This window comes from Rana temporaria, chromosome 12 (assembly GCF_905171775.1).
Source record: "Rana temporaria chromosome 12, aRanTem1.1, whole genome shotgun sequence".
Lineage (NCBI taxonomy): Eukaryota > Metazoa > Chordata > Amphibia > Anura > Ranidae > Rana > Rana temporaria.
In genome coordinates this window covers 42313819-42338781 of record NC_053500.1, presented here as the reverse complement: position 1 = coordinate 42338781, position 24963 = coordinate 42313819, and the positions used below count along the sequence as shown (strand labels likewise).

At 46.0% G+C, this 24963-nt stretch overlaps 1 protein-coding gene across 1 annotated transcript in view; it reads right to left on the bottom strand.

Moving 5' to 3' along the window:
* KRT222 (keratin 222) overlaps positions 1-24963 on the bottom strand; it is a 111244-nt gene that overhangs the window by 19839 nt on the left and 66442 nt on the right. The window contains exons 6-9 of the mRNA XM_040331638.1: positions 19302-19433; positions 10222-10442; positions 8615-8685; positions 4999-5104 (exon numbers count right to left, since the gene is read on the bottom strand). Of these exons, the coding sequence (XP_040187572.1) occupies positions 4999-5104; positions 8615-8685; positions 10222-10442; positions 19302-19433 (530 nt within the window). The remainder of the gene's footprint in view (positions 1-4998; positions 5105-8614; positions 8686-10221; positions 10443-19301; positions 19434-24963) is intronic.

The window sequence follows — 24963 nt, the reverse complement described above, 5'->3', positions numbered from 1 at the left end:
CGCCGGTTCCTCCCTCTCCTCTCTGTACCGTTCGGTACAGTGCGAGAGGAGAGGAGAGGAGGGGGGGGGGAGCGCGGGGTGTCAGCAGCTGCTGTGGGCTGGATCTGTGACAACTGCAGTCACAGATCCAGCCATCCCTCCCTGTGCAATACTCTGCAGTACCATCAATACTCTGCAATACCCCATACTCTGCCATCCCTCCCTGCGCAATACTCTGCAGTACCATCAATACTCTGCAATACCCCATACTCTGCCATCCCTCCCTGCGCAATACTCTGCAGTACCATCAATACTCTGCAATACCCCATACTCTGCCATCCCTCCCTGCGCAATACTCTGCAGTACCATCAATACTCTGCAATACCCCATACTCTGCCATCCCTCCCTGCGCAATACTCTGCAGTACCATCAATACTCTGCCATCCCTCCCTGCGCAATACTCTGCCATACACCATACTCTGCCATCCCTCCCTGCGCAATACTCTGCCATACCCCATACTCTGCCATCCCTCCCTGCGCAATACTCTGCCATACCCCATACTCTGCCATCCCTCCCTGCGCAATACTCTGCCATACCCCATACTCTGCCATCCCTCCCTGCGCAATACTCTGCCATACCCCATACTCTGCCATCCCTCCCTGCGCAATACTCTGCCATACCCCATACTCTGCCATCCCTCCCTGCGCAATACTCTGCCATACCCCATACTCTGCCATCCCTCCCTGCGCAATACTCTGCCATACCCCATACTCTGCCATCCCTCCCTGCGCAATACTCTGCCATACCCCATACTCTGCCATCCCTCCCTGCGCAATACTCTGCCATACCCCATACTCTGCCATCCCTCCCTGCGCAATACTCTGCCATACCCCATACTCTGCCATCCCTCCCTGCGCAATACTCTGCCATACCCCATACTCTGCCATACCCCATACTCTGCCATACCCCGTTACTCTGCCATACCCCGTTACTCTGCCATACCCCGTTACTCTGCAATACCCCGATACTCTGCAATACCCCGATACTCTGCAATACCCCGTTACTCTGCAATACCCCGTTACTCTGCAATACCCCGATACTCTGCAATACCCCGATACTCTGCACTACCCCGATACTCTGCAATACCCCGATACTCTGCAATACCCCAATACCCTGCGCAATACTCTGCAATACCCCAATACCCTGCGCGATACTCTGCAATACCCCAATACTCTGCAATACCCCCAATACCCAAATACTCCGCAATACCCCAATACTCTGCAATACCCCCAATACCCCAATACTCTGCAATACCCAAATACTCCGCAATACCCCAATACTCCGCATATATAATGTTTTGGGGTTCTATGTAATTTTCTAGCAAATAAATTGTGATTTTTCCATGTAGGAGAGAAATGTCAGAATTGGCCTGGGTGCTCCAGAACGCCTGATGGCGCTCCCTGCATGTTGGGCCTCTGTATGTGGCCACGCTGTGTAAAAGTTGCACACATGGGGTATCGCCATACTCGGGAGGAATAGCAGAATGTGTTTTGGGGTGTCATTCGTGGTATGCATATGCTGTGTGTGAGAAATAACCTGCGAATATGACAGAAACAAGTTTTTTTTTTTTTTTTTTTACAGAATTTTCGGTCGTTTTTCTTTTATAGCGCAAAAAATAAAAAACCCAGAGGTGATCTAATACCACCAAAAGAAAGCTCTATTTGTGTGAAAAAAAGGACAAAAATTTCAAATGGGTACAATGTTGTATGACGGAGTAATTGTCATTCAAATTGTGAGAGCACCGAAAGCTGAAAATTGGTCTGGTCAGGAAGGGGGTTTAAGTGCCCAGTGGTCAAGAGGTTAAGAACCACTGCTCTAGGCAGTGCTCCTCAGAAAATGGGCACTGTATCGGGGGTTATTGTGATGCTGAGGTCGGTTTCAAGCATTTCTACATGTATGTTCTATTATGTTTTGTATGTTAGGTGGTATGTGAGAACCGCTTCCCTGACCCCCCCCCCCCTTTTTTCTTCATTCTGTACCTCTCCCCTTATTGTTTCTTTGTTACAATTAATAAAAAATATATTCAGCCTAAATTCTGGCTCCCTTGACTGGGGTAAGTCCAAGGGGAATTCACATCTTCTGTCCTTACATCTACCCCCTCACACATCCCACTACCCATGCTTGCTTTTCCCTTATTTTCCCTTATTCTTTAGCTCTTTTCTTCCTGACCTTCGGCCTATTCAGTCCATTTCTTACCCATCCTTCGCTCCCAGTTTCTTGACTGTTCCTTGGTCTCTGCCTGTCAGGACTGGTATTTAAACCCATGACGTCTGCGCCATCTGGCAGTAGCTCTCTTTTCTGAGCCACCAGACAGCTCCCTGTCTGAACCATTGGATAATCTTGCATTGCACCTTGTTTCTGATGAACCTTGAACTCCTAAAAACTGGACCAAAGAATCTTCTATTTAAGCCATGCCTATGCACTTCAAATGTATGCTCTCTCCAGCTAATATCTTGCTCCTTTTCATACCTGCAGCTGTCCTTATCTCTACTACCACTCATTACCGACCTTTGGCTTGTTCCTTGACTACACCTCTAATTGATTCACTTGTTACTGATCTTTTGTTGGTCTACTGACTGCGCTTCTGCTTGATCCCTACCTGCTATATCTGCTACTGGACCTGGACTTGCTCACCTCCTGGTGGGGCAATCCTGAGGACCGCAACCTGGTACTAACATGCAGCAAAACCCATCTCCAATATCAGGAGCTGTTGTAAATTCCGGTTAGTACTTTGATCCCGCACCTAGGGGAGCCAGCGTCATCTGTCAGGGTGGTGAGAGAATCTCTACTGCTAGAGCTACTGGTCTCCAATCCTGACCGTGACGCTGCCTGTTCCTTACTCCTCTTTTCACTCCTCTCACCCATTTAATCAGTGGGTTCTCTTCCATTGCATTCCACTCTTTTCTTCTCAGCTTATCAATGTAAATCACATGGAAATGTATGCCTTGGAGATAGTGTTCCTTGAAAGTCCTGGATTCCTATTTGTATCTTTCTACCTTCTGTGAAGTTGGCCACACACTTTTAGATTTTTTTTTGTTCAGCATGCGAGGTGAATGAAAAAAATATAACCAATTCCTCTGTCCATGCTATACAGCATGGATGGATGAATCCCCACTGCAGCTATTGGCTGGCTGTCAACATACATGAACAGCGGCTATACCTAAATGGATGGAGCTGCTCTTCTGCCATACATTTTCTGTCTGGTTTCTCCCATTTTTCAATGAATGGATGTTAGGTGGGAGGCGGAACAAAGAGCCACACACAGAATGAATTATGGAGTTTCAGTTGGTTCCCAGTTCAGAAATAGGGTGAACTAACACCCTACCCACTTCCTCCCCCATCCCCAGTCCCCACTCTACTTGCAGCTGGTGTAGTGGTCTGGTAATTTTAGATCCCTGCTTGCTCTTCTTCTCCTTCTTTCTGTAGAGATTTCGTAACAGATCAGGTTTCAGTTGGTCAATGTGGTCAGCTGCCGGTGCTAACCAATCAGTATCACTCTGATCCATCCCTAAAGCCCACAGAAATAAGGGGAAGAGGAGCAGGTTTTTTGAGTCTCCATAACACTGCACCAGCTGCATAGAAACGGACAGCTCATCCCCACAGAGGTAAGTTTAGAGGGGACGGGGGTTGGGTGGGGAGTATTTAAGTTCATCTTTTCGTTTTTCCTGAAAAGGTGAACTTACAGATGTATTAAGAGTGTACTAATATACTAAAAAAAAAAATCGAAAATGTTGTGTAACCATGTACATATAATGTGCCTAATCACAATGTGGCTATATCCTTGTATTGAAAAAGATTCTGATTATTAATAAGTAAAGAGTTAAAAACAAAACCCTGTAATCATATTTTTTGCTGTCTATGTCTTCTTTACTTCTTGTCCTGGAGGAAAAGAGGTAAAGAGCTGAAAAACCACGTCATTTGGCGAATGTTGGCTGAAAAAGTTCTGCTGTGTGTATGCATACCAAGTTCACGCCAACGCCCCTTTGGACCAAAATCCACGGAAAAGTCTGATGGAAGTCCGATCGTGTGTATGAGGCTTTAGAGTGGAGACTGAGAGCAATGCGTCTCATCCCACATCAGTGCCTGACCTCACAAATTCTCTTCTGGAAGAATGGGCAAACATTCCCATAGACACACTCCTAAACCTTGTGGACAGACTTCCCAGAAGAGTTGAAGCTGTTATAGCTGCAAAAGGTGGGCCAACTCAATATTGAGCCCTACGGACTAAGACTGAGATGCCAATAAAATTCATGTGTGTGTATAAAAGCAGGTGTCCCAATACTTTTGGTAATATAGTGTATCTTTAATTCAGTGTATCCAGTACATCGGGGGGAAATAAGCTAAGATATTTGAAGCAAACCAAGAAAGCACAAGCATTAAAACATATGTATGGATTGCCAGCAACAGCACTGCTCACCAATACTCGATCTGATCCATAGGCGTTTTCGCAAGGGGTGTGCGAAGTGTGCCTGGGCACACCCTAATCCTGGGTTTGGAAACCTATCAATGGTGGGCAGGTGACAGGTAAACCACAATCCTTCCTTGTCGATCCTCAGAACCTGAACCGGAAAAGCGGCGGTGGGTGGAACTTAGTGGAACCAATCTGTATTTTCCGCCTGCAGCAGCTGAAAGTAGGCTTCTCCTCCTCTCCATCTCGTAGACATTCAGCTGCCACAAGCGGAAAATACAGGGGATTGGTGCCACCCCTCCTGTCCCTGTTCCTCTTCTTTCTGTTGCCCGGGTCCCCTGTGTTCTCCCTGGCTCCCCCTTCCTCCCATTGTTTCAGGATGGAGAGTGGGGAAGAGGCCAGTAAATATGTCAAACGCATATGCATTGGAGCTTTGGTGTGCACACCCTAATGCAATAGGCTGTGCACACCTATGATCTGATCCCACAGCCAAAGTGCCCTTGTATGCTACTACTTAGTCATTTCTTAATTCATAACTTGCAATACTTACTGTACTGTAGCACTGGCTTCTGCACCCTCCTCTGCTATATTACCATTGAATAGTGGATGTTTTGTTGAAGCTTCTTTACAGACCTCTGTATTTTTTTCTACATATCCTGCAGCAATAAAAACATCACACATTTAGTCTTTGGTCAAATACATGCCTTTCTTCAACACTATCACAAAAAAAATGCATAGCTATTTGTCCGGCAAAACTATTGGTGGTGCAGTCGTTCTCTGCGAATGAGGCACAATAGAAGGTACTCCCTTTCCGTCTACAGGTGAAATGTTATTCCTTTATAAAAAATAGAGTGGCGAAGAGAAATACCACATGAATGCCACTAGAGGGAGCAGAAGATCATAGGAGTGATGGCCCGGATTCACAGACAGCGGCGCACATTTATGCCGCCGTAGCGTATCTCCTGTACGCTACGCCAACGCAGCGCAGAGAGGCAAGCATGGAATTCACAAAGCCAATGCTGCCTAAACTGCGCTGGGTTTCTAAGGCGTAAGTCGGCGTAGGTGGAAGTGGGCGTGAGCCATGCAAACCCATGCAAATGAGGCATGACCCCATGCAAATGATGGTTTGAGAGCCAGAGAAATACGTAGAACGAACTGCGCATGCGTCGTGTCGTGGATGCATCCCCGTGCACATGCTCATAACCACGTCGGAACAACTACCTAAGATACGCCGGATCACTGCCTACGCCATGAACGTAATCTACGTCCATCCAGACACACGTCCAACATAAACGACGTAAAAACCGCCGGCTTCTGTTCCCTGATGCAGACCCTTACATGTCTGCTGCTGAGTTACACCTCCTTTATGGGGCTTAACTTTACGCCGGAGGTACAACTTACGCGCACCTATCGTATCCTTTGTCGGGCGTGCGCAGGTTCGTGAATCGCCGTATTTTCCTCATTTGCATATTTGAATGGCTAATCAATGGCAGCGCCAGCATGTGGCCAGCGTAAATGTGCGCCCACCCTACGCCGGCGTAGGCAAGTTACATTGGCCGGATTAAGCCTGTTTTTAGGCGTATCTTAGTTTGTGTATACAGCGCACAGATACGACGGCGCATATTTGCACTTACGCGGCGTATCTGAAGAGCTTTGTGAATCCGGGCCGATGTATTTATTTACTATGACTTACGATGAACTCCATCTAGTGGTTATAATGCAGTATTTTCTCAAACCACTTTTTGGTATATATGAATAACACTCAACCCATAGAAGCAATAGCTTGAGAACCTTCACTTATGCCCCACAGATCAAATGTGCTAGTCATTTCGGTGGACCAATAGTGATGCAAATTTTATTTTATAAATTATGAATGCTCTTAGAAGGAAGGTGAGTGAGGCTAATGCTTCTTATACCTGGAAGTTTTGGTGTGTCTTTTTGCTCCTGGCAGCCAAATGGAGTGAAGAGGACATGAATAATCTATGACATAGCCTTATGAGCGGGGTAAAATGTGTCAGATATTGTGGCTTGAGAGGGACCAAGCTGTCAGGAGTGTGGCGTCTTTGGATTACACATTAGTATAGCGGGCCTGGATGAGTACTACAGACACCGGCACCTGAATGTAGTGGATCACCGGAGTAGATTGATGGGCGCGTGGAGTGACGCTCTAAGCTATTAAACTGGGGCACATGCTTCTCACCCTGCTGCACTCTTTTTATAACTATAAAAAAATGTTAATACAAAAAGAAAATGTATTCAAAATGATATGACATAGATCTGTAACCAAGACACACAAATCTGACAGGGGTCAGATTTTTTTACTCTACTGAAGAAAAGCATTTTTATTTCTGTGTTGCTGTTGGAGATTTCCCCTCTGACTTGCAAAAATGTTGTTAGCAGGACCGGAAGTGAGGACAGATCTCCCTGACGGAGCCACAGATACATTATATTGTCAAAAGTATTGAGACACCTGCCTTTACACGCACATGGGGCCAGATCCACGAAGCAGTTACGCTGGCGTATCTATTAATACGCCGCGTAACTGCTAGTTTGCTCCGGCGTATCTTTGTTTTGTATCCACAAAACAAGATACGCCTGAAGCTGGGCTAGATCCGACTGGCGTACGTCCTAGTATGCCGTCGGATCTAAGTGCATATTTACGCTGGCCGCTAGGTGGCGTTTCCGTCGATTTCCGCGTTGAGTATGCAAATTAGCTAGATACGGCGATCCACGAACGTACGTCCGGACGGCGCATTTTTTTACGTCGTTTCCGTAAGGCTTTTTTCGGCGTATAGTTACCCCTGCTATATGAGGCGTACTCAATGTTAAAGCGGATGTGCCATGGGAACAAAATATTAAAAGCCAGCAGATACAAATACTGCAGCTGCTGACTTTTAATATTAGGACACTTACCTGTCCTGGAGTCCAGCGCCGATCGCAGCAGAGCACGAGCGATCGCTCGTCACTCTGCTGCTCCCCCCGCCATCCACGCTGAGGGAACCAGGAAGTGAAGCGCTGCGGCTTCACTGCCCGGTTCCCTACGGCGCATGCGCGAGTCGCGCTGCGCCCGCCGATTGGCTCACACGTTGTGTGCTGGGAGCCGAGTGTTCCCAGCACACAACGGGCGACAGACGGGATGTGACGGAATGCCCGTCTTTCGCCCGTAGCGTGTGGCCGGAAGTGGGTGCAAATACCTGTCTTTAGACAGGTGTCTGCACCCCCCTCCCCCCTGAAAGGTGTCAAATGTGACACCGGAGGGGGGGAGGGTTCCGATCAGCGGGACTCCACTTTAGGGTGGAGGACCGCTTTAAGTATGGCCGTCGTTCCCGCGTCGAATTTAGACAATTTTACGTCGTTTGCGTAAGCCGTTCGCGAATAGGGCTTTGCGTAGAATGACATTCACGTCGTAAGCATTGGCTTGTTGCGGGTTAATTTCGAGCATGCGCACTGGGATACCCCCACGGACGGCCCATGCGCCGTTCAGAAAAAACGTCATTTACGTCGGGTCAAGTAAAATTAACATAAAACACGCCCACTTCTTTAACATTTGAATTCCGCGCCCTTATGCCGGCAGAATTTTGTGAATACAGCACTTGCCTGTCAAAGTTGCGGTGGCGTATCGTTATTACGATACGCTACGCCGGAATAAAAATACGATCCGCTACGTGGATCTGGCCCATGAACTTTAATGGCATCACAGTCTTAGTCCATAGGGTTTAATATGAGTTGGCCCACCCTTTGCAGCTATAATGCCCACGTACACACGCTCTGGATTTCCGACGGGAAAAAGTCAGTCGGGAATCCCGATGGGAAAAAGGAGAGCTGGATCTCTTTTTTTTTGCCGGCGGGTTTGGCAGTTTTTCCCGTCGGAAAAACTGCAAGGGAGCATACACACGGCCGGAATTCCCGGCCAAAAGCTCTTCTCGCAGTTTTCCCGTCGGAAAACCTGGTCGTGTATTTGGGGCATATCAGTTTTAATGCTTCTGGGAAGGCTGTCCACAGGGTGCCATCAAAGTTCATGTGTGTGTAAAGGCAGATGTCCCAATACTTTTGACAATTCAGTGTAGCAGTGAAAACCCAGTAAGAGTTCTTAACCTTTGGCATGATATACACATTAAACATCTAATATAATTTGAGATGCTAAAAGAATTATACTATAATCTCACCTGAAGGTAAGTTAAAACTTATTTTGCTTGTAGATGATTTGGGTTCCTGGATTTGTTTAGTACCATATAACCTGCAGAATAAAACAACTGTTAATTGACACCCAGCATCATTCAACCCACTTCCTGTGATCCTGAGACGTCATGAACACACAGCCTGGTGGGACAATATTAGCAAAGGGGTAGATTCAAAGAGCAATTGCGCCTGCGTAACCATAGTTACGCAGCGCAATTGCTTACTTGCCCCGGCGTATCGAATGCTCCTGATTCAGGAACCTCGATACGCCGACTGCAGCCTAAGAAATGACTGGCATAAGGCTCCTTATGCCGTCATATCTTAGGCTGCATTCTTACGCAGGCCGCTAGGTGGCGTTCCCGTTGTGGTCAGTGTATAGTATGCAAATTGCATACTAACGCCGATTCACAACCCTACGCGAGCCCTGCGTACGCAGTTTACGTCGTTTGCGTACGCCGTTTTTTGCGGAAGGCTGCCCCTGCTATTAGCAGGGGCAGCCAATGCTACGTATACCCGTCGTTCCCGTGTCGCGAAATTTTAAATTTATGTTGTTTGCGTAAGTGAATCGTGAATGGCGCTGGACGCCGTTCACTTTGAAGCAAATGACGTCCTTGCGACATCATTTACCGCAATGCACGTCGGGAAAGTTTCCCGACGGAGCATGCGCACTACGCTCGGCGCGGGAACGCACCTAATTTAAATGATCCACGCCCCCTACGGGATCATTTAAATTGCGCGCGCTTACGCCGGGCATTTTGCCGGAGCGCCCACGCAATTTACGAAGCTACTGCTCCGTGAATCAAGGGTAGCGCAGGTAATTTGCGGAGGTGCAGCGGCAAAACGGTGCGCTGCGCCTCCGTAAAAACTGCGCAAATCTACCTGAATCTACCCCAAAGTCTTCTTATGCCTTTAGTGCAATCTCAAATCTCACCCTCCTCCTCATCTCATTTTTGAAAAAAGTTTTTGTTGTAATCGTTGTAAAAGCGATATTTTGCATCCGATTTTCTTATCCTGTTTATGAGGCTTAACAGAAAGTGAAGGGAACTACAACATTTTAGAGTTGCCAGAACTAAGGGTAAAGGGAAATCTTCCACGTGGGATACATTTTTCAGAGACAGCCAAGATGGGAGTTCCACTCACTTTCTTCTAACTTCCTTTTGTGTCTCTGGGGCAGGAAGTAGAGAAAAATGTCCTCAAAGGTACACAAAAAAATTACTTGCAGGAGAGTTAACCCTTCCATACTGTATCCAAAACTCTGGACTACCAGCCCAACATATCATATTTGGACTTGGACAGGGTCAAATGCCCTCCAGGCCATTGCTCATATCTATGCAACTTTTGAATGAGGACCATGACTGGTGTCTCTGGAATTGTTTTTGGGATCCCAAAGCAGTAACACCAGCTGCAAGAAAGCACAACAGGGTTAGACAACTCTACCAAACTAGTGTTATGGAGTACCTCACTACTTATCTTTTACTCTTCATTTTATACATATGATTTTCTGTTGCCCAATCGTGTACTTTGCGGGATCCAGGACTATTCCCTACTGCTGTAATTCCCTGATAACTGATGGATTACAGTTTCTTTGACCTACCTAATCTCTTCCCCTTCCAGCAAGCTTCGGTATGCAGAGATTTCTTTCTCCAGCTTCATGTTGGTGTTGAGAAGCAGCTGGTGTTTTTGTATCTGAGTCCTAACCCCAGCTCTGACCTCCTGTAGCTCTTGTTCTAAGTCTACAATGATGGCCGACAATGCTTCGAGCTGCTTCTGATGGTGCTGTTCTGTGGCATTTAGCCTGAATTTCAGACTTCTCTCCTTTAAAACAACAATAGTAAATTCAGTGTTAGCTTTTTAGACAGCAAAAGTATAGGTATGGACTTCACTCTTTACAGTGTTTGACCTTGGTGGCAGAGAGCTGCTTGGAGTGACACTAAAGGATGGTTTCTCATAGATCACAGTAAAAGGATGAGACATCACCAGCTCTCTCATGCAATTACTATATACTTTTACGTATTAGTGCAAAGTCGCATGTGTCATCTGTAACCCAACATTTTGGAGTCCCTTCCTATGATGGACGTCACAGGTCCCGCATTGGATCACTGGGACGTCCATCATAGGAGTTGGGCTCCAAAAGGCGGGACCAGCCCGCACTCGGCAGGACTCGGCCACAATCGGCTTGGCGGCACTCGGCAGGACTCGGTCTCGGTGCGGCGGCACTCGGATCAGAACGGTCCTGGTGCTCGGGGCTAACAACGGCTAGCTAAATGCCCGGGACTCTGGGCTTTACGGGAACCCATTCAGGGCTTCAGCCCCCTAAGCCCGGGCCTAACAACGCCCCTGGCCTTATGGCAGTGGTCATCAACCCTGTCTTAAGGGCCCACTAACAGGCCAGGTTTGCAAGATAACTGAAATACATCACAGGTGATATAATTTGCTGCTCAGTGATTGCAGAATTCTAGACTGCATCTCCCCAAGGTAATACATAAAACCTGGCCTGTTAGTGGGCCCTGAGGACAGGGTTGATGACCGCTAAGCCCGGGTGACATGATAACATTAATGCCAGATAAATGTGCCAGAGGGCAGTGGGATCACCAAAGGTGGAACAAAATGCTGCAAATTTACAGTATGTGCCTATTAACCTAAACCCTGCTTCAAACTCACAACGCAAAGTCTGCTTCTTGCATTCTTCAGCTTTTTCCATTTTGGCAGTTGTTAAAATGTGAAAAATCTACAGTTTTTTAAGTAGACTTCCCACAGAGAATGCATAGCTTAAATTACTTTGACATGATCAAACCTGACAACAGATGGTTTCTGCCTTGATGTTTTTGACCGAGCTTATTAAATGACTGCTTAGTGGAAAATCACAGATCCTTCAACCACTGATCAGATCATCTTTAGACTGTGGAAGAACTTCCAATACTGGTATTTTAGTTAGAACTAATTTTAAAGGTTCAGTCCACCTAAAATGTCTTGGCAGAGTCTGCTGGCATCCTGCATCCTAGAAGTGCAAGTATATTCCTTTACTTCAGCCATATTGAAGCGCAACTTCACTCAAAAGAGGAAGCTGTGCTCTTTTTCCTTAATGGCCATCAGTGTAAGGGGGTCTTCTCCCAATGGCTAGCAATGTAAAAGGCTTCTTCTCCACTAGTCACCAATCTACAGGGGCCTTTCTCAATTAACCATCAATGTAAGGGAAGTCTCCACTGACAACTAATGTAAGACGACTTCATTGACCACCAATTTAAAAGAACCCTCCTTAACTAGCCACCAATATAAGGTAACTCTTGACTGACAACCAGTGTAAGATGACTCTTCACTGAACACCAATCTACAGGGTCCCTCCTAAACTAACCTTTAATGTAAGGGAAGTTTTAACTGACAACTAATGTAAGACGACTCTTCATTGACCACCAATTTACAGGAACCCTTCTGAACTAGCCACCAATGTAAGGGAGCTCTTCACTGACCACCAATTTACAGGAACCCTTCTAAACAAGCCACCAATGTAAGGGATCTGATCACCAGTCTGCAGGAGCCCTTTTCAACTATGTGAGAGGTAGAGCTGAATAAAATGAGAATCACCATTTTTTTGCTTACAATAAAGATCATGATTCTCGTAGCGTAACATCATATCTCACATTATACAAAAATTTGGGCTAACTTTACTGTTTATTTTATTTTTTTCAGTTCATTGAAGTGTATTTTTTCCCTAAAAATTGTGTTTGAAATACCACTGTGCAAAATCTGTGTGACATAAAATATTGCAACAACCGCCATTTTATTGTCTAGGATCTCTGTTAAAAAATATATATCATGTTTGGGGGTTTTAAGTAATTTTCTTGCAAAAAATACTGATTTGAACTTGTAAGCAACACGTGTCAAACAAAGCTTATTCTTTAAAGGGGTTGTAAAGGTAGAATTTTTTTTCACCTTAATGCATTCTGTGAAAAAACATCCGACATAACCGGCCCCCCAACCATGGGTGTAGGAACCCTTACAAATCTGGGGGGGACAGCATTTTTACTCGCCATGTAAATTCTTATTCAGTAAACTCGGACTCCCACATGCCATGTGGGTTAATTTTTACTTATGCCATGGGCCACATGGGCCACACGGCATTAGTAAAAATTAACCCACATGGCATAAGTAAAGATTAACCCACATGGCATAAGTAAAAATCAACCCACATGGCATAAGTAAAAATCAACCCACATGGCATAAGTAAAAATGAACCCACATGGCATTAGTAAAAATTAACCCATATGGCATTAGTAAAAATCAACCCACATGGCATTAGTAAAAATTAACCCACATGGTATTAGCAAAAATTAACTGGTTAGCTGGTAGTGGCAGGTTAGGTGATTGACAATAGTTCCAGGTTAGGTAGTAGTGGCAGGCTAGGTGGCAGTGCCAGGTTAGGTGGCATACAGTAGTGCCAGGTTAGGTGGTAGTGCCAGGTTAGGTTGTATACAGTAGTGCCTGGTTAGGTGGTAGTGTTAGGTGGCAGTGCCAGGTTAGGTGGTATACAGTAGTGCCAGGTTAGGTGGTAGTGCCAGGTTAGGTGGTATACAGTAGTGCCTGGTTAGGTGGTAGTGCCAGGTTAGGTGGTATACAGTAGTGCCTGGTTAGGTGGTAGTGTCTGGTTAGGTGGCAGTGCCAGGTTAGGTGGTATACAGTAGTGCCAGGTTAGGTGGTAGTGCCAGGTTAGGTGGTATACAGTAGTGCCTGGTTAGGTGGTAGTGGCAGGTTAGGTGGTAGTGGCAGGTTAGGTGATTGACAATAGTTCCAGGTTAGGTAGTAGTGGCAGGCTAGGTGGCAGTGCCAGGTTAGGTGGCATACAGTAGTGCCAGGTTAGGTGGTAGTGCCAGGTTAGGTTGTATAAAGTAGTGCCTGGTTAGGTGGAAGTGTCAGGTTAGGTGGCAGTGCCAGGTTAGGTGGTATACAGTAGTGCCAGGTTAGGTGGTAGTGCCAGGTTAGGTGGTATACAGTAGTGCCTGGTTAGGTGGTAGTGCCAGGTTAGGTGGTATACAGTAGTGCCTGGTTAGGTGGTAGTGTCTGGTTAGGTGGCAGTGCCAGGTTAGGTGGTATACAGTAGTGCCAGGTTAGGTGGTAGTGCCAGGTTAGGTGGTATACAGTAGTGCCTGGTTAGGTGGTAGTGGCAGGTTAGGTGGTAGTGGCAGGTTAGGTGGTATACAGTAGTGCCTGGATAGGTGGTAGTGCCAGGTAAGGTGGTAGTGCCAGGTTAGGTGGTATACAGTAGTGCCAGGTTAGGTGGTATACAGTAGTGCCTAGTTAGGTGGTAGTGGCAGGTTAGGTGGTATACAGTAGTGCCTGGATAGGTGGTAGTGGCAGGTTAGGTGGTATACAGCAGTGCCTGGATAGGTGGTAGTGGCAGGTTAGGTGGTATACAGTAGTGCCTGGTTAGGTGGTAGTGTCTGGTTAGGTGGCAGTGCCAGGTTAGGTGGTATACAGTAGTGCCAGGTTAGGTGGTAGTGCCAGGTTAGGTGGTATACAGTAGTGCCTGGTTAGGTGGTAGTGGCAGGTTAGGTGGTAGTGGCAGGTTAGAGTGGTAGTGCCAGAGTAAATACATGACATGAATAGATAAGAGTCCTGTTCCCCATTACTATACCTCCCCCCTCTCTGTAAACTGTCTGTAACACCCCCCCCCTCTCTGAATACTATACCTCCCCCTCTCTGTAAACTGTAACTTCCCCCCTCTCTGTAAAATATACCTCCTCCTCCCCCCTGTACCTCAACTGTGTCATTCTGGCTCTCCATCACATGCAAGTCTCTCTCTCTCTGGCTCAAAAGCAGTGACCGCAGTTGGACTCGGCGGCCCCTGCCTGCGATCCGGGGACGATCTCCCTATCCTAACCTGGGGGGGATTTTACTATACCTGTCCCCCCCGCATTATTTCCTGGGGGGGATGGGTCCCCCCCATCCCCCCCGGTTCCTACGCCCAAACACCCACCCCCCCCCCCCCCCTTGTTATACTTACCTGAACCCTCGAAAGTCCCGCGCTCGCCCCCGACATCCTCTTCGCCGTTGAGCCTGGCCGTTGATTGGCTAAAGTGGATGGCTTGAAAGCAGCACAGCCATTGGCTGGCGCTTCTGTCAATCACATCCAATGACACGGCCAAGTGATACAGTCGGCAGCTATGGCCGCCACTGTATCACGGGAGCACGCCCGCAAGGACTTAACACCATGCGAGCTCGCTTGCATGAAGGTGTTGAGTCCTTGCGGGGGGAAAACGAGACAGCCGCCGAGGGACCCCAAAATATCGTTGGTGCCCTGCGAGACAGTACATCACCTAATGATATTATTCCCACTAAACTGTTGAAAGAATGTGCCGATATTTTGGCACCAGCTATCACGCACCTCATAAACCAATCTTTTGGTGCCGACCTCCCTGAAACAAGGCATAATTAAACCCATCTTAAAAAAAACAGGGCTCGACCCCAAAGACCCATCGGCATCCATCGGCGTCCCATACACAGGCCTAAACATCTTCTCCAAGGTAATGGAGAAAGCAGTAGTGCAACAGTTACAACACCATTTAGATACCCACAAACTACTGGATCCATTTAAATCGGGTTTCCGTCCTGGTCATGGAACGGAAACAGCACTTCTCAAAATATGGGATGACGCTCTCAAAGCTGCAGATGAAGGAGAATCTTGTCTTCTGGTACTGTTGGACCCGAGTGCAGCTTTTGATACAGTAGACCACAAATTGCTGCTGACCCGCCTACCTGAAGTAGCTAGAGTGGCAGACTCGGATTTACCCTGGTTCTCCTCCTTTTTGGAAAACAGATCACAGTGAAACTAGGTCCTTTGACTTCTGAAAAACGCACGGTGTCATGCGGAGTCCCTCAGGGGTCACCCTTGTCGCCCGTACTATTCAATATTTATCTCCGCCCCCTCCTCGAAATCATCAGTAACCAGAATTTACTCTACCATTCCTACGCGAATGACACCCAACTCTATTTTCGTATCAGCAACAAAAAGGATCATTAATTTGGACTAGAGAAATGCCTTACTCTGATAGAGAATTGGATGACGGAGAGTTACCTTAAACTCAATGGCTCAAAAACAGAACTTCTTCTGTTCCACGCCAACCGAAAAAAAACTCGCTACGACAACATGGATGCCCCCGCCCATTTTGGGACAAACCATCACCCCTAGCACAAAAGTCAAAAGTCTTGGAGTCACTTTTGACTCCGACATGACAATGGATGCACAAATAAGTTCAGTAGTCAGCAGATCCCACCATCTGCTGCGTCTACTACGTAGACTCGTTCCCTTTATCCCAAAAGAAGACATAGCAGTCGTGGTGGGAACGATAATCAACTCCAGACTCGACTATGCAAACGCCCTTTACCTCGGACTCCCAAAATACCAAATTGCTCGCCTACAAGTCGTCCAGAATACGGTGGCACGACTTGTAACAGGAAAAAAACCATGGAATCAATCTCTCCCTCCCTTAGGTCCCTTCACTGGCTGCCCGTAAAAGATCGAATCACGTTTAAGGCACTCTGCCTGACGCACAAATGTGTACAAAACAGTGCACCCCAATATCTATGCGAAAAATTTAAATGTCACAACCCAAAGCGCATCCTCCAATCTACCAACCAAAATCTACTCCAAATACCCAAGGCCCGATACAAGTCCAAAGGAGAACGAAGATTCGCAGTCCAAGGACCTTGACTATGGAAGGCTTTACCAACCAGCATTCGAACGGAAGGGAATCATCAGGCCTTCAGAAAAAAACTCAAAACCCATCTATTCTGAAGGCAAAAAATTGTAGGAAATGTATACCAAGCGCCTTAAGGCGATTCAGTTCGCATATGTAGGGCTATACAAGTTTCTCACTCAGTCACTCACTCAGAAGACCAGATTCGGGGCCACTCTGTGCAAAATGAGCTGCACAGTGGAGGTAAGTATAACATGTTTGTTATTTTAAAAAATATATATATATTTTTCTTTAGTGATCCTTTAAATGGTTAAGCTGACCTAATTTACAGATCAAAGTTCTTACCTTTACTCTCTAAAAGAACTAAAAGATACTTTGTATCTCTTCTCTTCCCTATCTCTCAGCGCTGAGGAATGTTTATAAACATTTGTAGGGATTTTTTATTTTTTTTGACAGCTTGGCTCTGCACTGTTTACATAGAATCGTGGCAATGGCTGATTAGGATCGGAGGGTTGATTAGAGATCCTAATTTTTTTAACGATTAATCGTGCAGCTCTAGTAAGGGGATACTTTTCTGCCAGCTAATAATGGAAGGAGACATTTTTCAACTAACCACCAGGGAAACAATACAATTTTAACTCTCAGTTTCTTTTTTGACATTATTACTGTTACTTTTACTTGATTGTTGTGCTGACATCATCGTGTTTGTGTGTCTGAGCGGACGGGGGTTCTCTAGCCGGCCGGCTAATTGTTGCTTTTATTCATCTTAGGCCCCATACACACGAGAGAATTTATCCGCGGATACGGTCCAGCGGACCGTTTCCACGGATAAATCCTCTCAAAGATTTCCGCAGATTTCTATGCGATGGAGTGTACTCACCATCGCATTGAAATCCGCGCGGAAATCTTCTGGCGATGACGTGTCGCGCCGTCGCCGCGATTATGACGCGGCGACGGGCGCGACGCTGTCATATAAGGAATTCCACGCATGCGTCAAATCATTACGACGCGTGCGGGGAATCCCTTTGGACGGATGGATCCGGTGAGTCTGTACAGACGAGCGGATCCATCCGTTGGGATGGACTTCAGCAGATGGATTTGTTGTGCATGTCAGCAAATATTCATCTGCTGGAATCCATCCCAGAGGAGATTTATCCGCGGAAAAAGATCCGCTGGCGTGTACACACCATAGGATCTATCCGCTGAAACCCATTTGCTGGGATTTATCTGCGGATGGATTCTATGGTGTGTACGGGCCCTTACTGCTGTAAGTGTGATTTTATCTTAATAAATGCAATTTTTTATCGGATTTACACTATGGTGAGTTCCTCTCTCCTTTTTGGTAACATCTGACCACCTCATATGAGACCTGTATGATCGAGATCTCCAGCCACGTTGCTGTATACTTCCTTTCTATCCATTGGTCCATCAGAAGTTACCGCTCTACAATATCCCCTGGATAAAGGCCCTGTCTTGGTTTAGCCCAAGCTCATCTTGCTTGCCTTGTGGTAAGCGCACATTCCATGTGGTGTTGGCACATTTATATGGTGGTGGAAAACGTCACGGATTTCATTTCATTTATGTACCCCTATGTTCATGGATTTCTAATATTGGACATTCTTTACATGCACGTGGCTGGGACTATATTTTTACCATTTAATTTATTTAGTATGGTATTATCATACTCTTATCAATATTAGTGTTGGTTCATTATTGTATTTTATAGGTCAGCCAGCGCGGCTATAGCTCTCTTTTTTCACTTTTATTTGATTGTTACTACTGAAAAACAAATGTTATATAGAGTAGTTGACAAGTACACCCCATTAATTTTTTTTTCACCAGCCTACTGTTCATGCTAATGCACCCTGAGCAAATATAGTATATATAGGTTCCTCCATGTTTAAAGGAGTTGTAAAGGAAAAAAATGTTTCACCTTAATGCAATCTATGCATTTAAGGCTCCATTGACACCTAGGCGTTTTAACGCCTGAAGCCCGACGCTATTGCAGCCCAAAATACGCTGGAGGGGTGATTTAACATTGTTCTCTATGGAGATGGTTCACATCTCCACGCCGAACGCCGAAATGCCGTATGCCTGAAGCTCAAAACAAGTCCCTGACCCTTTTTTTCAGGCGGCTTCAGCGTTCGGCATAGCCGACAATGTGTAAATCACCCCTCCAGCGAAAACAAGGTTAAAAAACGACGCGTTATGTCACAGCAAATCGCGGTACAAAAGGTGTGAATGCAGCCTAAGGTGAAAAAACATCTGATAATGCCGCCCCCCCCCCCCCGGCACCTGTTTTACGTACCTTACCCGTCAAAAGTCCCGCTCTCGGTCCCGAGATCCTCTTTGCCGCTCAGCCTGGCCGCTGATTGGCTAGAGTGGATGGATTGAGAGCAGCGCAGCCATTGGCTCGCGCTGCTGTCGATCACATCCAGTGACGCGGCGCACAGAGGGGCGGGCCGAGTGATACAGTGAGCAGCTATGGCCGCTCGCTGTATCACGGGAGCGCTCCCGCAATGACTCATCACCATGCGAGCTCTCTCGCATGAATGTGGTGAGTTCTTGCGGGGAGGACCAGAGACAGCCGCCGAGGGACCCCAGAAGACGTGGATCGGGGCCACTCGGGGTCAAAACGAACTGCACAGTGGAGGTAAGTATAACATGTTTGTTATTTTAAAGATTTTTTTTTTTTCCTTTAGTAACCCTTTAAAAAGTTGAGAAGGACTAATATAGATACTAGGTTACTGTATCATTTCAGTGCTGCTCCCTAGTGGACAAACTAATGTAAGTGGCCACAAAGGGAGGGCCCTGGCTTAATCTATGGGAGGGGTTATCTGTGGAATTGGTAGGGAGGCATTCAAATGTATTCTCAGGCAACTAACAGATACAATAAAAAAGAAAGAAAAAAAATATAGGATCCAAAGCCCCCAATTCTTCCTGTGTCATTACTATGAGTATATGTCATCATTTCAGGAATTACCATGGCTTGGAGAGAATCAATCTCAACTTGAAGGGTTGTATATTGTTTCCTGGCTTCATTCAGATTGGCTCTTGCAGCCCTCAATTCTTCTTCATCCTTCTGCATCTTCTGCCTGGCCTCCTCCTCTTCCAACTAGAGAGAAATCAAATGACAGGTTCATAATGTAAATCATCTTACTGTACAATAGGTCAAGTAATAATACTGTATGTGACAGGCGGAATTGGACAGTGACAGATGACAGGTATATTCTTACTCTCAGAGATCAGACATCGTTTGAAGTCTGCCAAGGTTTATCAGTTTATACAAATGCCATGGCAAACATTCAAAACGGTATCTTCTATTTCTCAGGTCAGAAAAAAGGGCCTTTTTGTCAGAAAGCAAGGTGAACATTTTGTTCAAAGTGATAATTGATCTGTATGACTTTAAAGTGGAGTTCCACCCATAAATATAACATTACATCAGTAGTTTTAAAAAAATGTCATTAGTCCTTTACAATTTTTTTTTTTTTTTTAGATGCCTTCAAAGTGTTGTTGCTAGGCAGAATAGTTAATCTTCCCTCTTCCTGCACCTAGGTGCTTAATGCTTCCTAACCTACACCGCACAGACTTCTGGGAATGTAGTGGGTGTAACTTTCCAGGAGTCTGTGCACTCCCCAGTCTCAAAGAATCATGTGACTTCGACAGCACAGGTGCTGAAACCTGATCTGACACTGCTTGTGCAGCACTGAGCATGTGCGAGATCTGCAAGGCTGAAATCCAGGAAGTCATACAGTCTGGCTTCATGATGCCCACACTTAAGATGGCCCCAGTCAATTTCTATTTTATAAAGTGTCTAAATGCTGTAACAACCTAACAAAACGGACCTTAGTTTACAGACTAACTTTACTAGAATACATTAAGCTTGTGTATTACAGGGGTATTTATATTTAAAAAGTGAAATTGTGGCCGGAACTCCGCTTTAAGTGGCCTATCAGAATGTGTGAAAGGCCCTAAAAACAAATACTGTATATACTCGAGTATAAGCCGAGATTTTCAGCCCCCCTCGGTTTATACTCAAGTCAGTGTACCTGGAAGTATTGAGAGGCTTCGGGCGTCCATCGTTTAAAACTCGCTGTCTCCTCCCGGTCCCTTCTGTGATAGGCGGAACTCTGTCTGCTGAGAAACCCCTATCACGAACGTTCTCTCATCCTCAGCCATCCCAGCAGACACTGTGTTCAGTGTTCCGCTAATCACGGACGCCTTTTCATCCTCGGACGTCCATGATTGGCGGAACACTGAACACAGTGTCTGCTGGGAAACTGAGTCAGAGGATGAGAGAACATCTGTGATAGGTGGAACTGTGTCAGCTGCCTATCACGGAAGGAACCAGGTGGATACCGCTAGTTTTAAACATTGAATGGATGCCTGCAGACTCTCAATTTCAGGTACAGTGATGACAGGCACAGTGACAATGGGCACAGCGATGTGTGATGATGGGCATAGTGACAATGGGCACAGTGAGGATTGGCACAGTGACGATGGGCACAGTGAGGATTGGCACAGTGACGATGGGCACAGTGAGGATTGGCACAGTGAGGTTGCAATGGGCACAGTGAGGTTGGCACAGTGAGGTTGCAATGGCCATAGTGAGGTGTGCAAATGGGCTGTTGACCCTCTTTTCCGCTTACAGTGGCTGCTGCATTCACACCCTCGGCTTATACTCGAGTCAATACGTTTTACAATTTTTTTTTGTGGTAAAATTAGGTACCTCGGCTTATACTCGAGTATATACGGTAATTAAGGCCCCTTTCACATTGAGGAGTTTTTCAGGCGGTACAGCGCTAAAAATAGCGCTGCTATCGCGCCTGAAAAACTCCTTCACTGCAGACTCAATGTGAAAGCCCGAGGGCTTTCACACTGAGGCGATGCGCTGGCGGGAGACAAAAAAATCTCCTGTCAGCAGCATCTTTGGAGCGGTGAGAGGAGCGGCATGTATACCGCTCCTTCACCGCTCCTTCCCATTGAAAACAATGGGAAACCGCGGCAATACCGCCTGCAATGCGCCTCTATAGAGGCGCATTGCGGGTGGTATTAACTCTTTATCGGCCGCTAGCGGGGGTTAATACCGCACTGCTAGCGGCTGATACCCGCGGCAATTCCGGTGGTATAGCGCCGCTATTTTTAGCGGCGTTATACCGCCACCGCAGCTCCCGCCCCAGTCTGAAAGGGGCCTTAAGGCAACTCCTCATATAAGGTTTTCAAGCTATATTTTATTCAAATGTATTTGCCAAATGTTATTGCTACCTGCATACATTCCTATCCAGCTAGAGATTTATGGGCCACTATTCTGGGCCTCAACCCAGTCTGCTATGGCTATAGTTACACCCTTGATCAGAAGCTTCCAGGTGGTATGAATGTTGGCAATTAGCTGGACAACCACTAGTCCATACACCTGATTTACAATTCCCTATCAGGGTGGACAGAACAAAGCAAAATACATTGCTTTGTAGTGCCCTTGGGACTGTGATGTTCTGTTAACCACTTCCATACAGGGCATTTTCACCCCCTTCCTGCCCAGACCAATTTTTAGTTTTCAGCACTGTCGCACTTTGAATGACAATTGCGTGGTCGTGCGACGTGGCTCCCAAACAAAATTGTCACTCTTTTTTTCCCACAAATGGAGCTTTCTTTTGGTGATATTTGATCACCTCTGCGGTTTTTATTTTTTGCGCTATAAACAAAAGAAGAGCGACAATTTAAAAAAAAAAAACACAATATTTTTAACTTTTTTATTTAATAAATATCTTATTTTTTTTTAAAAAACGTTTTTTTTCCTCAGTTTAGACCGATACGTATTCTACATATTTTTGGTAAAAAAAAAAATGCAATAAGCGCATTTGATCGGTTTGCGCAAAAGTTCTAGCGTCTACAAAATAGGAAAAAGAATTATGGCATTTTTTTTTTTTTTTACTAGTAATGGTGGCGATCTGCGATTTTTTTTTTTTATTGTGACCGTGACATTGCGGCAGACATATCGTACACTTTTGACACATTTTTGGGGCCATTCACATTTACACAGCGATTAGTGCTATAAAATGCACTGATTACTGTGTAAATGTGACTGGCAAAGAAGGAGTTAACACTAGGGGGCGCTGAAGGGGTTAAATATGTTCCCTAAAGTGTGTTCTAACTGTAGGGGGAGGGGACTCACAAGGGGAGGAGATCGATGTGTGTTCCTCTGTACTGGGAACACTCATCGGTCTCCTCACCGCTGACAGGACATGGATCTGTGTGTTTACACACACAGATCCATGGTCCTGCCGTGATTGCGGGTAATCGCGGGTGCCTAGCGGCCGGAAAAGACAGGACGTCATATGACGTCCAGTCTGAAAGACGAAAGGTCCCTACCGACGTCATTTTACTATGGCTCGGTGGGGAAGTGGTTAAACTAAAACAAGTATAAAAGACCTTAAAAAGATCTTCCATAGAAAAGGAAAGACAGGAAAAAGCACTTTTTCCTGTCTTTCTTTTTCTATGTTTGCTCGAGTTGACTTCACTCTTGGAGAGCAGCCCTTGGTTATCTGATGAAATTTGCCCAGTGAATACATCTTTATTGCATGGACTTTTTGTATTCATATTTATGGACTTTAATACTTCTGAAATGCTGCCGTCACCACATCCTTGGTTTACTTTTCATGCTGATTGTCCTCAATGAACTTCCTGAGCGCTGTAATCCTGTGTTATTTTCAAAAGATCTACAAAGAGTACTGAAATGTCTATAACTACAAAGATCAGAATTGTCCAGCCTATAGCATTTTCTTTTACTCTATATGAATGTCAAAGCTGGATAATGAAGAAGCAGGAAAAGTATTGATGCCTTGGTGTGCTGATTTTGACTAAAGCGTCGTACACACGACCGGACTTCCATTGGACAAATCCGTGGATTTTTGTCCGAAAGGCGTTGGCCGTGAACTTGTTCTGCATACAGACGGCAGAACTTTTTCATCCAACATACACCAAATCACGTGTTTTTTCAGCTCTTTGGGCAACTTCTGCTATTGTTGTCTGATCTTTAGCATTGGTTCGGAGCATGCGTGTTGTTACTTTGGATTTTAATCCAACAGATTTGTGTACACACTATAGGATAATCCGACGGAACAGATTTATTGTCAGACAGTTGGTGAGCATGAATAGCCAACATTTGTTGTCGTTCATTCCGTCAACAATTGTCTGATGGAGCATACACATGGTTGCATTATCCAACACAACACGTCCATCAGACAATTATTGTCATAAAATCTGATCGTGTATACGGGCCTTTAGAGTTATAAGTATATTGTGGACAGCTAGGAAAGCATGGATCCTATGCTCCTTTAGATCCTAAATACATCAATACTTTTCCTCCTATGGATCCTTTAACAAATCCAAACCAACCTTTCACTAGAAGGTCACCCAATGACTAAACTGAAGCTGTCTTATTTTGAACTTATTATCAGAACTTGCTCACCAGAAAAGACAGTCATACTTGCAGTGGCGGTGCGTCCATAGAGGGCGCAGGAGCGCCGCCCCCTCTCTCTCCTGCACCGCCACTGATCAACAATACATTGATTCATGCATTGCCTGAATCGATGTATTGTTGTTGCCCGGCCCCCTGAATAACGGCAGCTGGTTGGCTGTGTGGAACTGTCTATCAGAGCAAGTGGCTCTGATAGACTTCCAAATAGTTAACCAGGGGACGCACAGGGGGTGCATTCCCTGGTTACCACTGACAGGCGTCTCAGCCAATCAGGTTCATCGGTTCTGGTTACCGGTAACCTGATTGGCTGAAGCGTCATCGAGGGCGGGACAAGACATCGAGGGACGGTGGAAGGACGATGGCTGACCCCAGAAAGGTACGTGCCGGGCGGGGCAATCTGGCAGCATTTTAGAGGGCACAGTGGCTACAATTGATGGGCACAATGGTGACAATTGATGACACAGTGGCTGCGTTTGATGGCACAGTGGCTGCGTTTGGCATGGCACAGTGGTGACATTTGATGGCCACAGTGGTGACAATTGATGGCACAATGGCGACAATTGATGGCACCGTGGCTATGTTTGATGGCATGGCACAGTGGCTGCGTTTGGCATGGCACAGTGGTGACAATTGATGGGCACAGTAGCGACAATTGATGGCACAGTGGTGACAATTGATGGCACAGTGGCGACAATTGATGGCACAGTGGCTGCGTTTGATGGCATGGCACAGTGGCACAGTGGTGACAATTGATGGGCACAGTGACAATAAATGATGGCACAGTAACTGCGTTTGATGGCATGGCATAGTGGCTGCATTTGATGGCATGGCACAGTGGCGACAATTGATGGCACAGTGGCGACAATTGATGGCATGGCACAGTGGCGACAATTGATGGCACACTGGTGACAATTGATGGCACAGTGGCACAGTGGCTGCATTTGATGGGCACGGTGGCTGCCTTTGATGGGCACAGTGGCTGCAATTGATGGGCACAGTGGCTGCAATTGATGGGCACAGTGAGGCTGCAATTGTTTTTTTATTTTTATTTTTGTTTGTTTGCTCCCCCCCAAAAATTTTGAGCACCAGCCGCCACTGCATACTTGGGAATGTTGAAGGGAAAAGAATAGGACCACCAGCAGAAAGGTCGCTGGATGTATTCACAGAG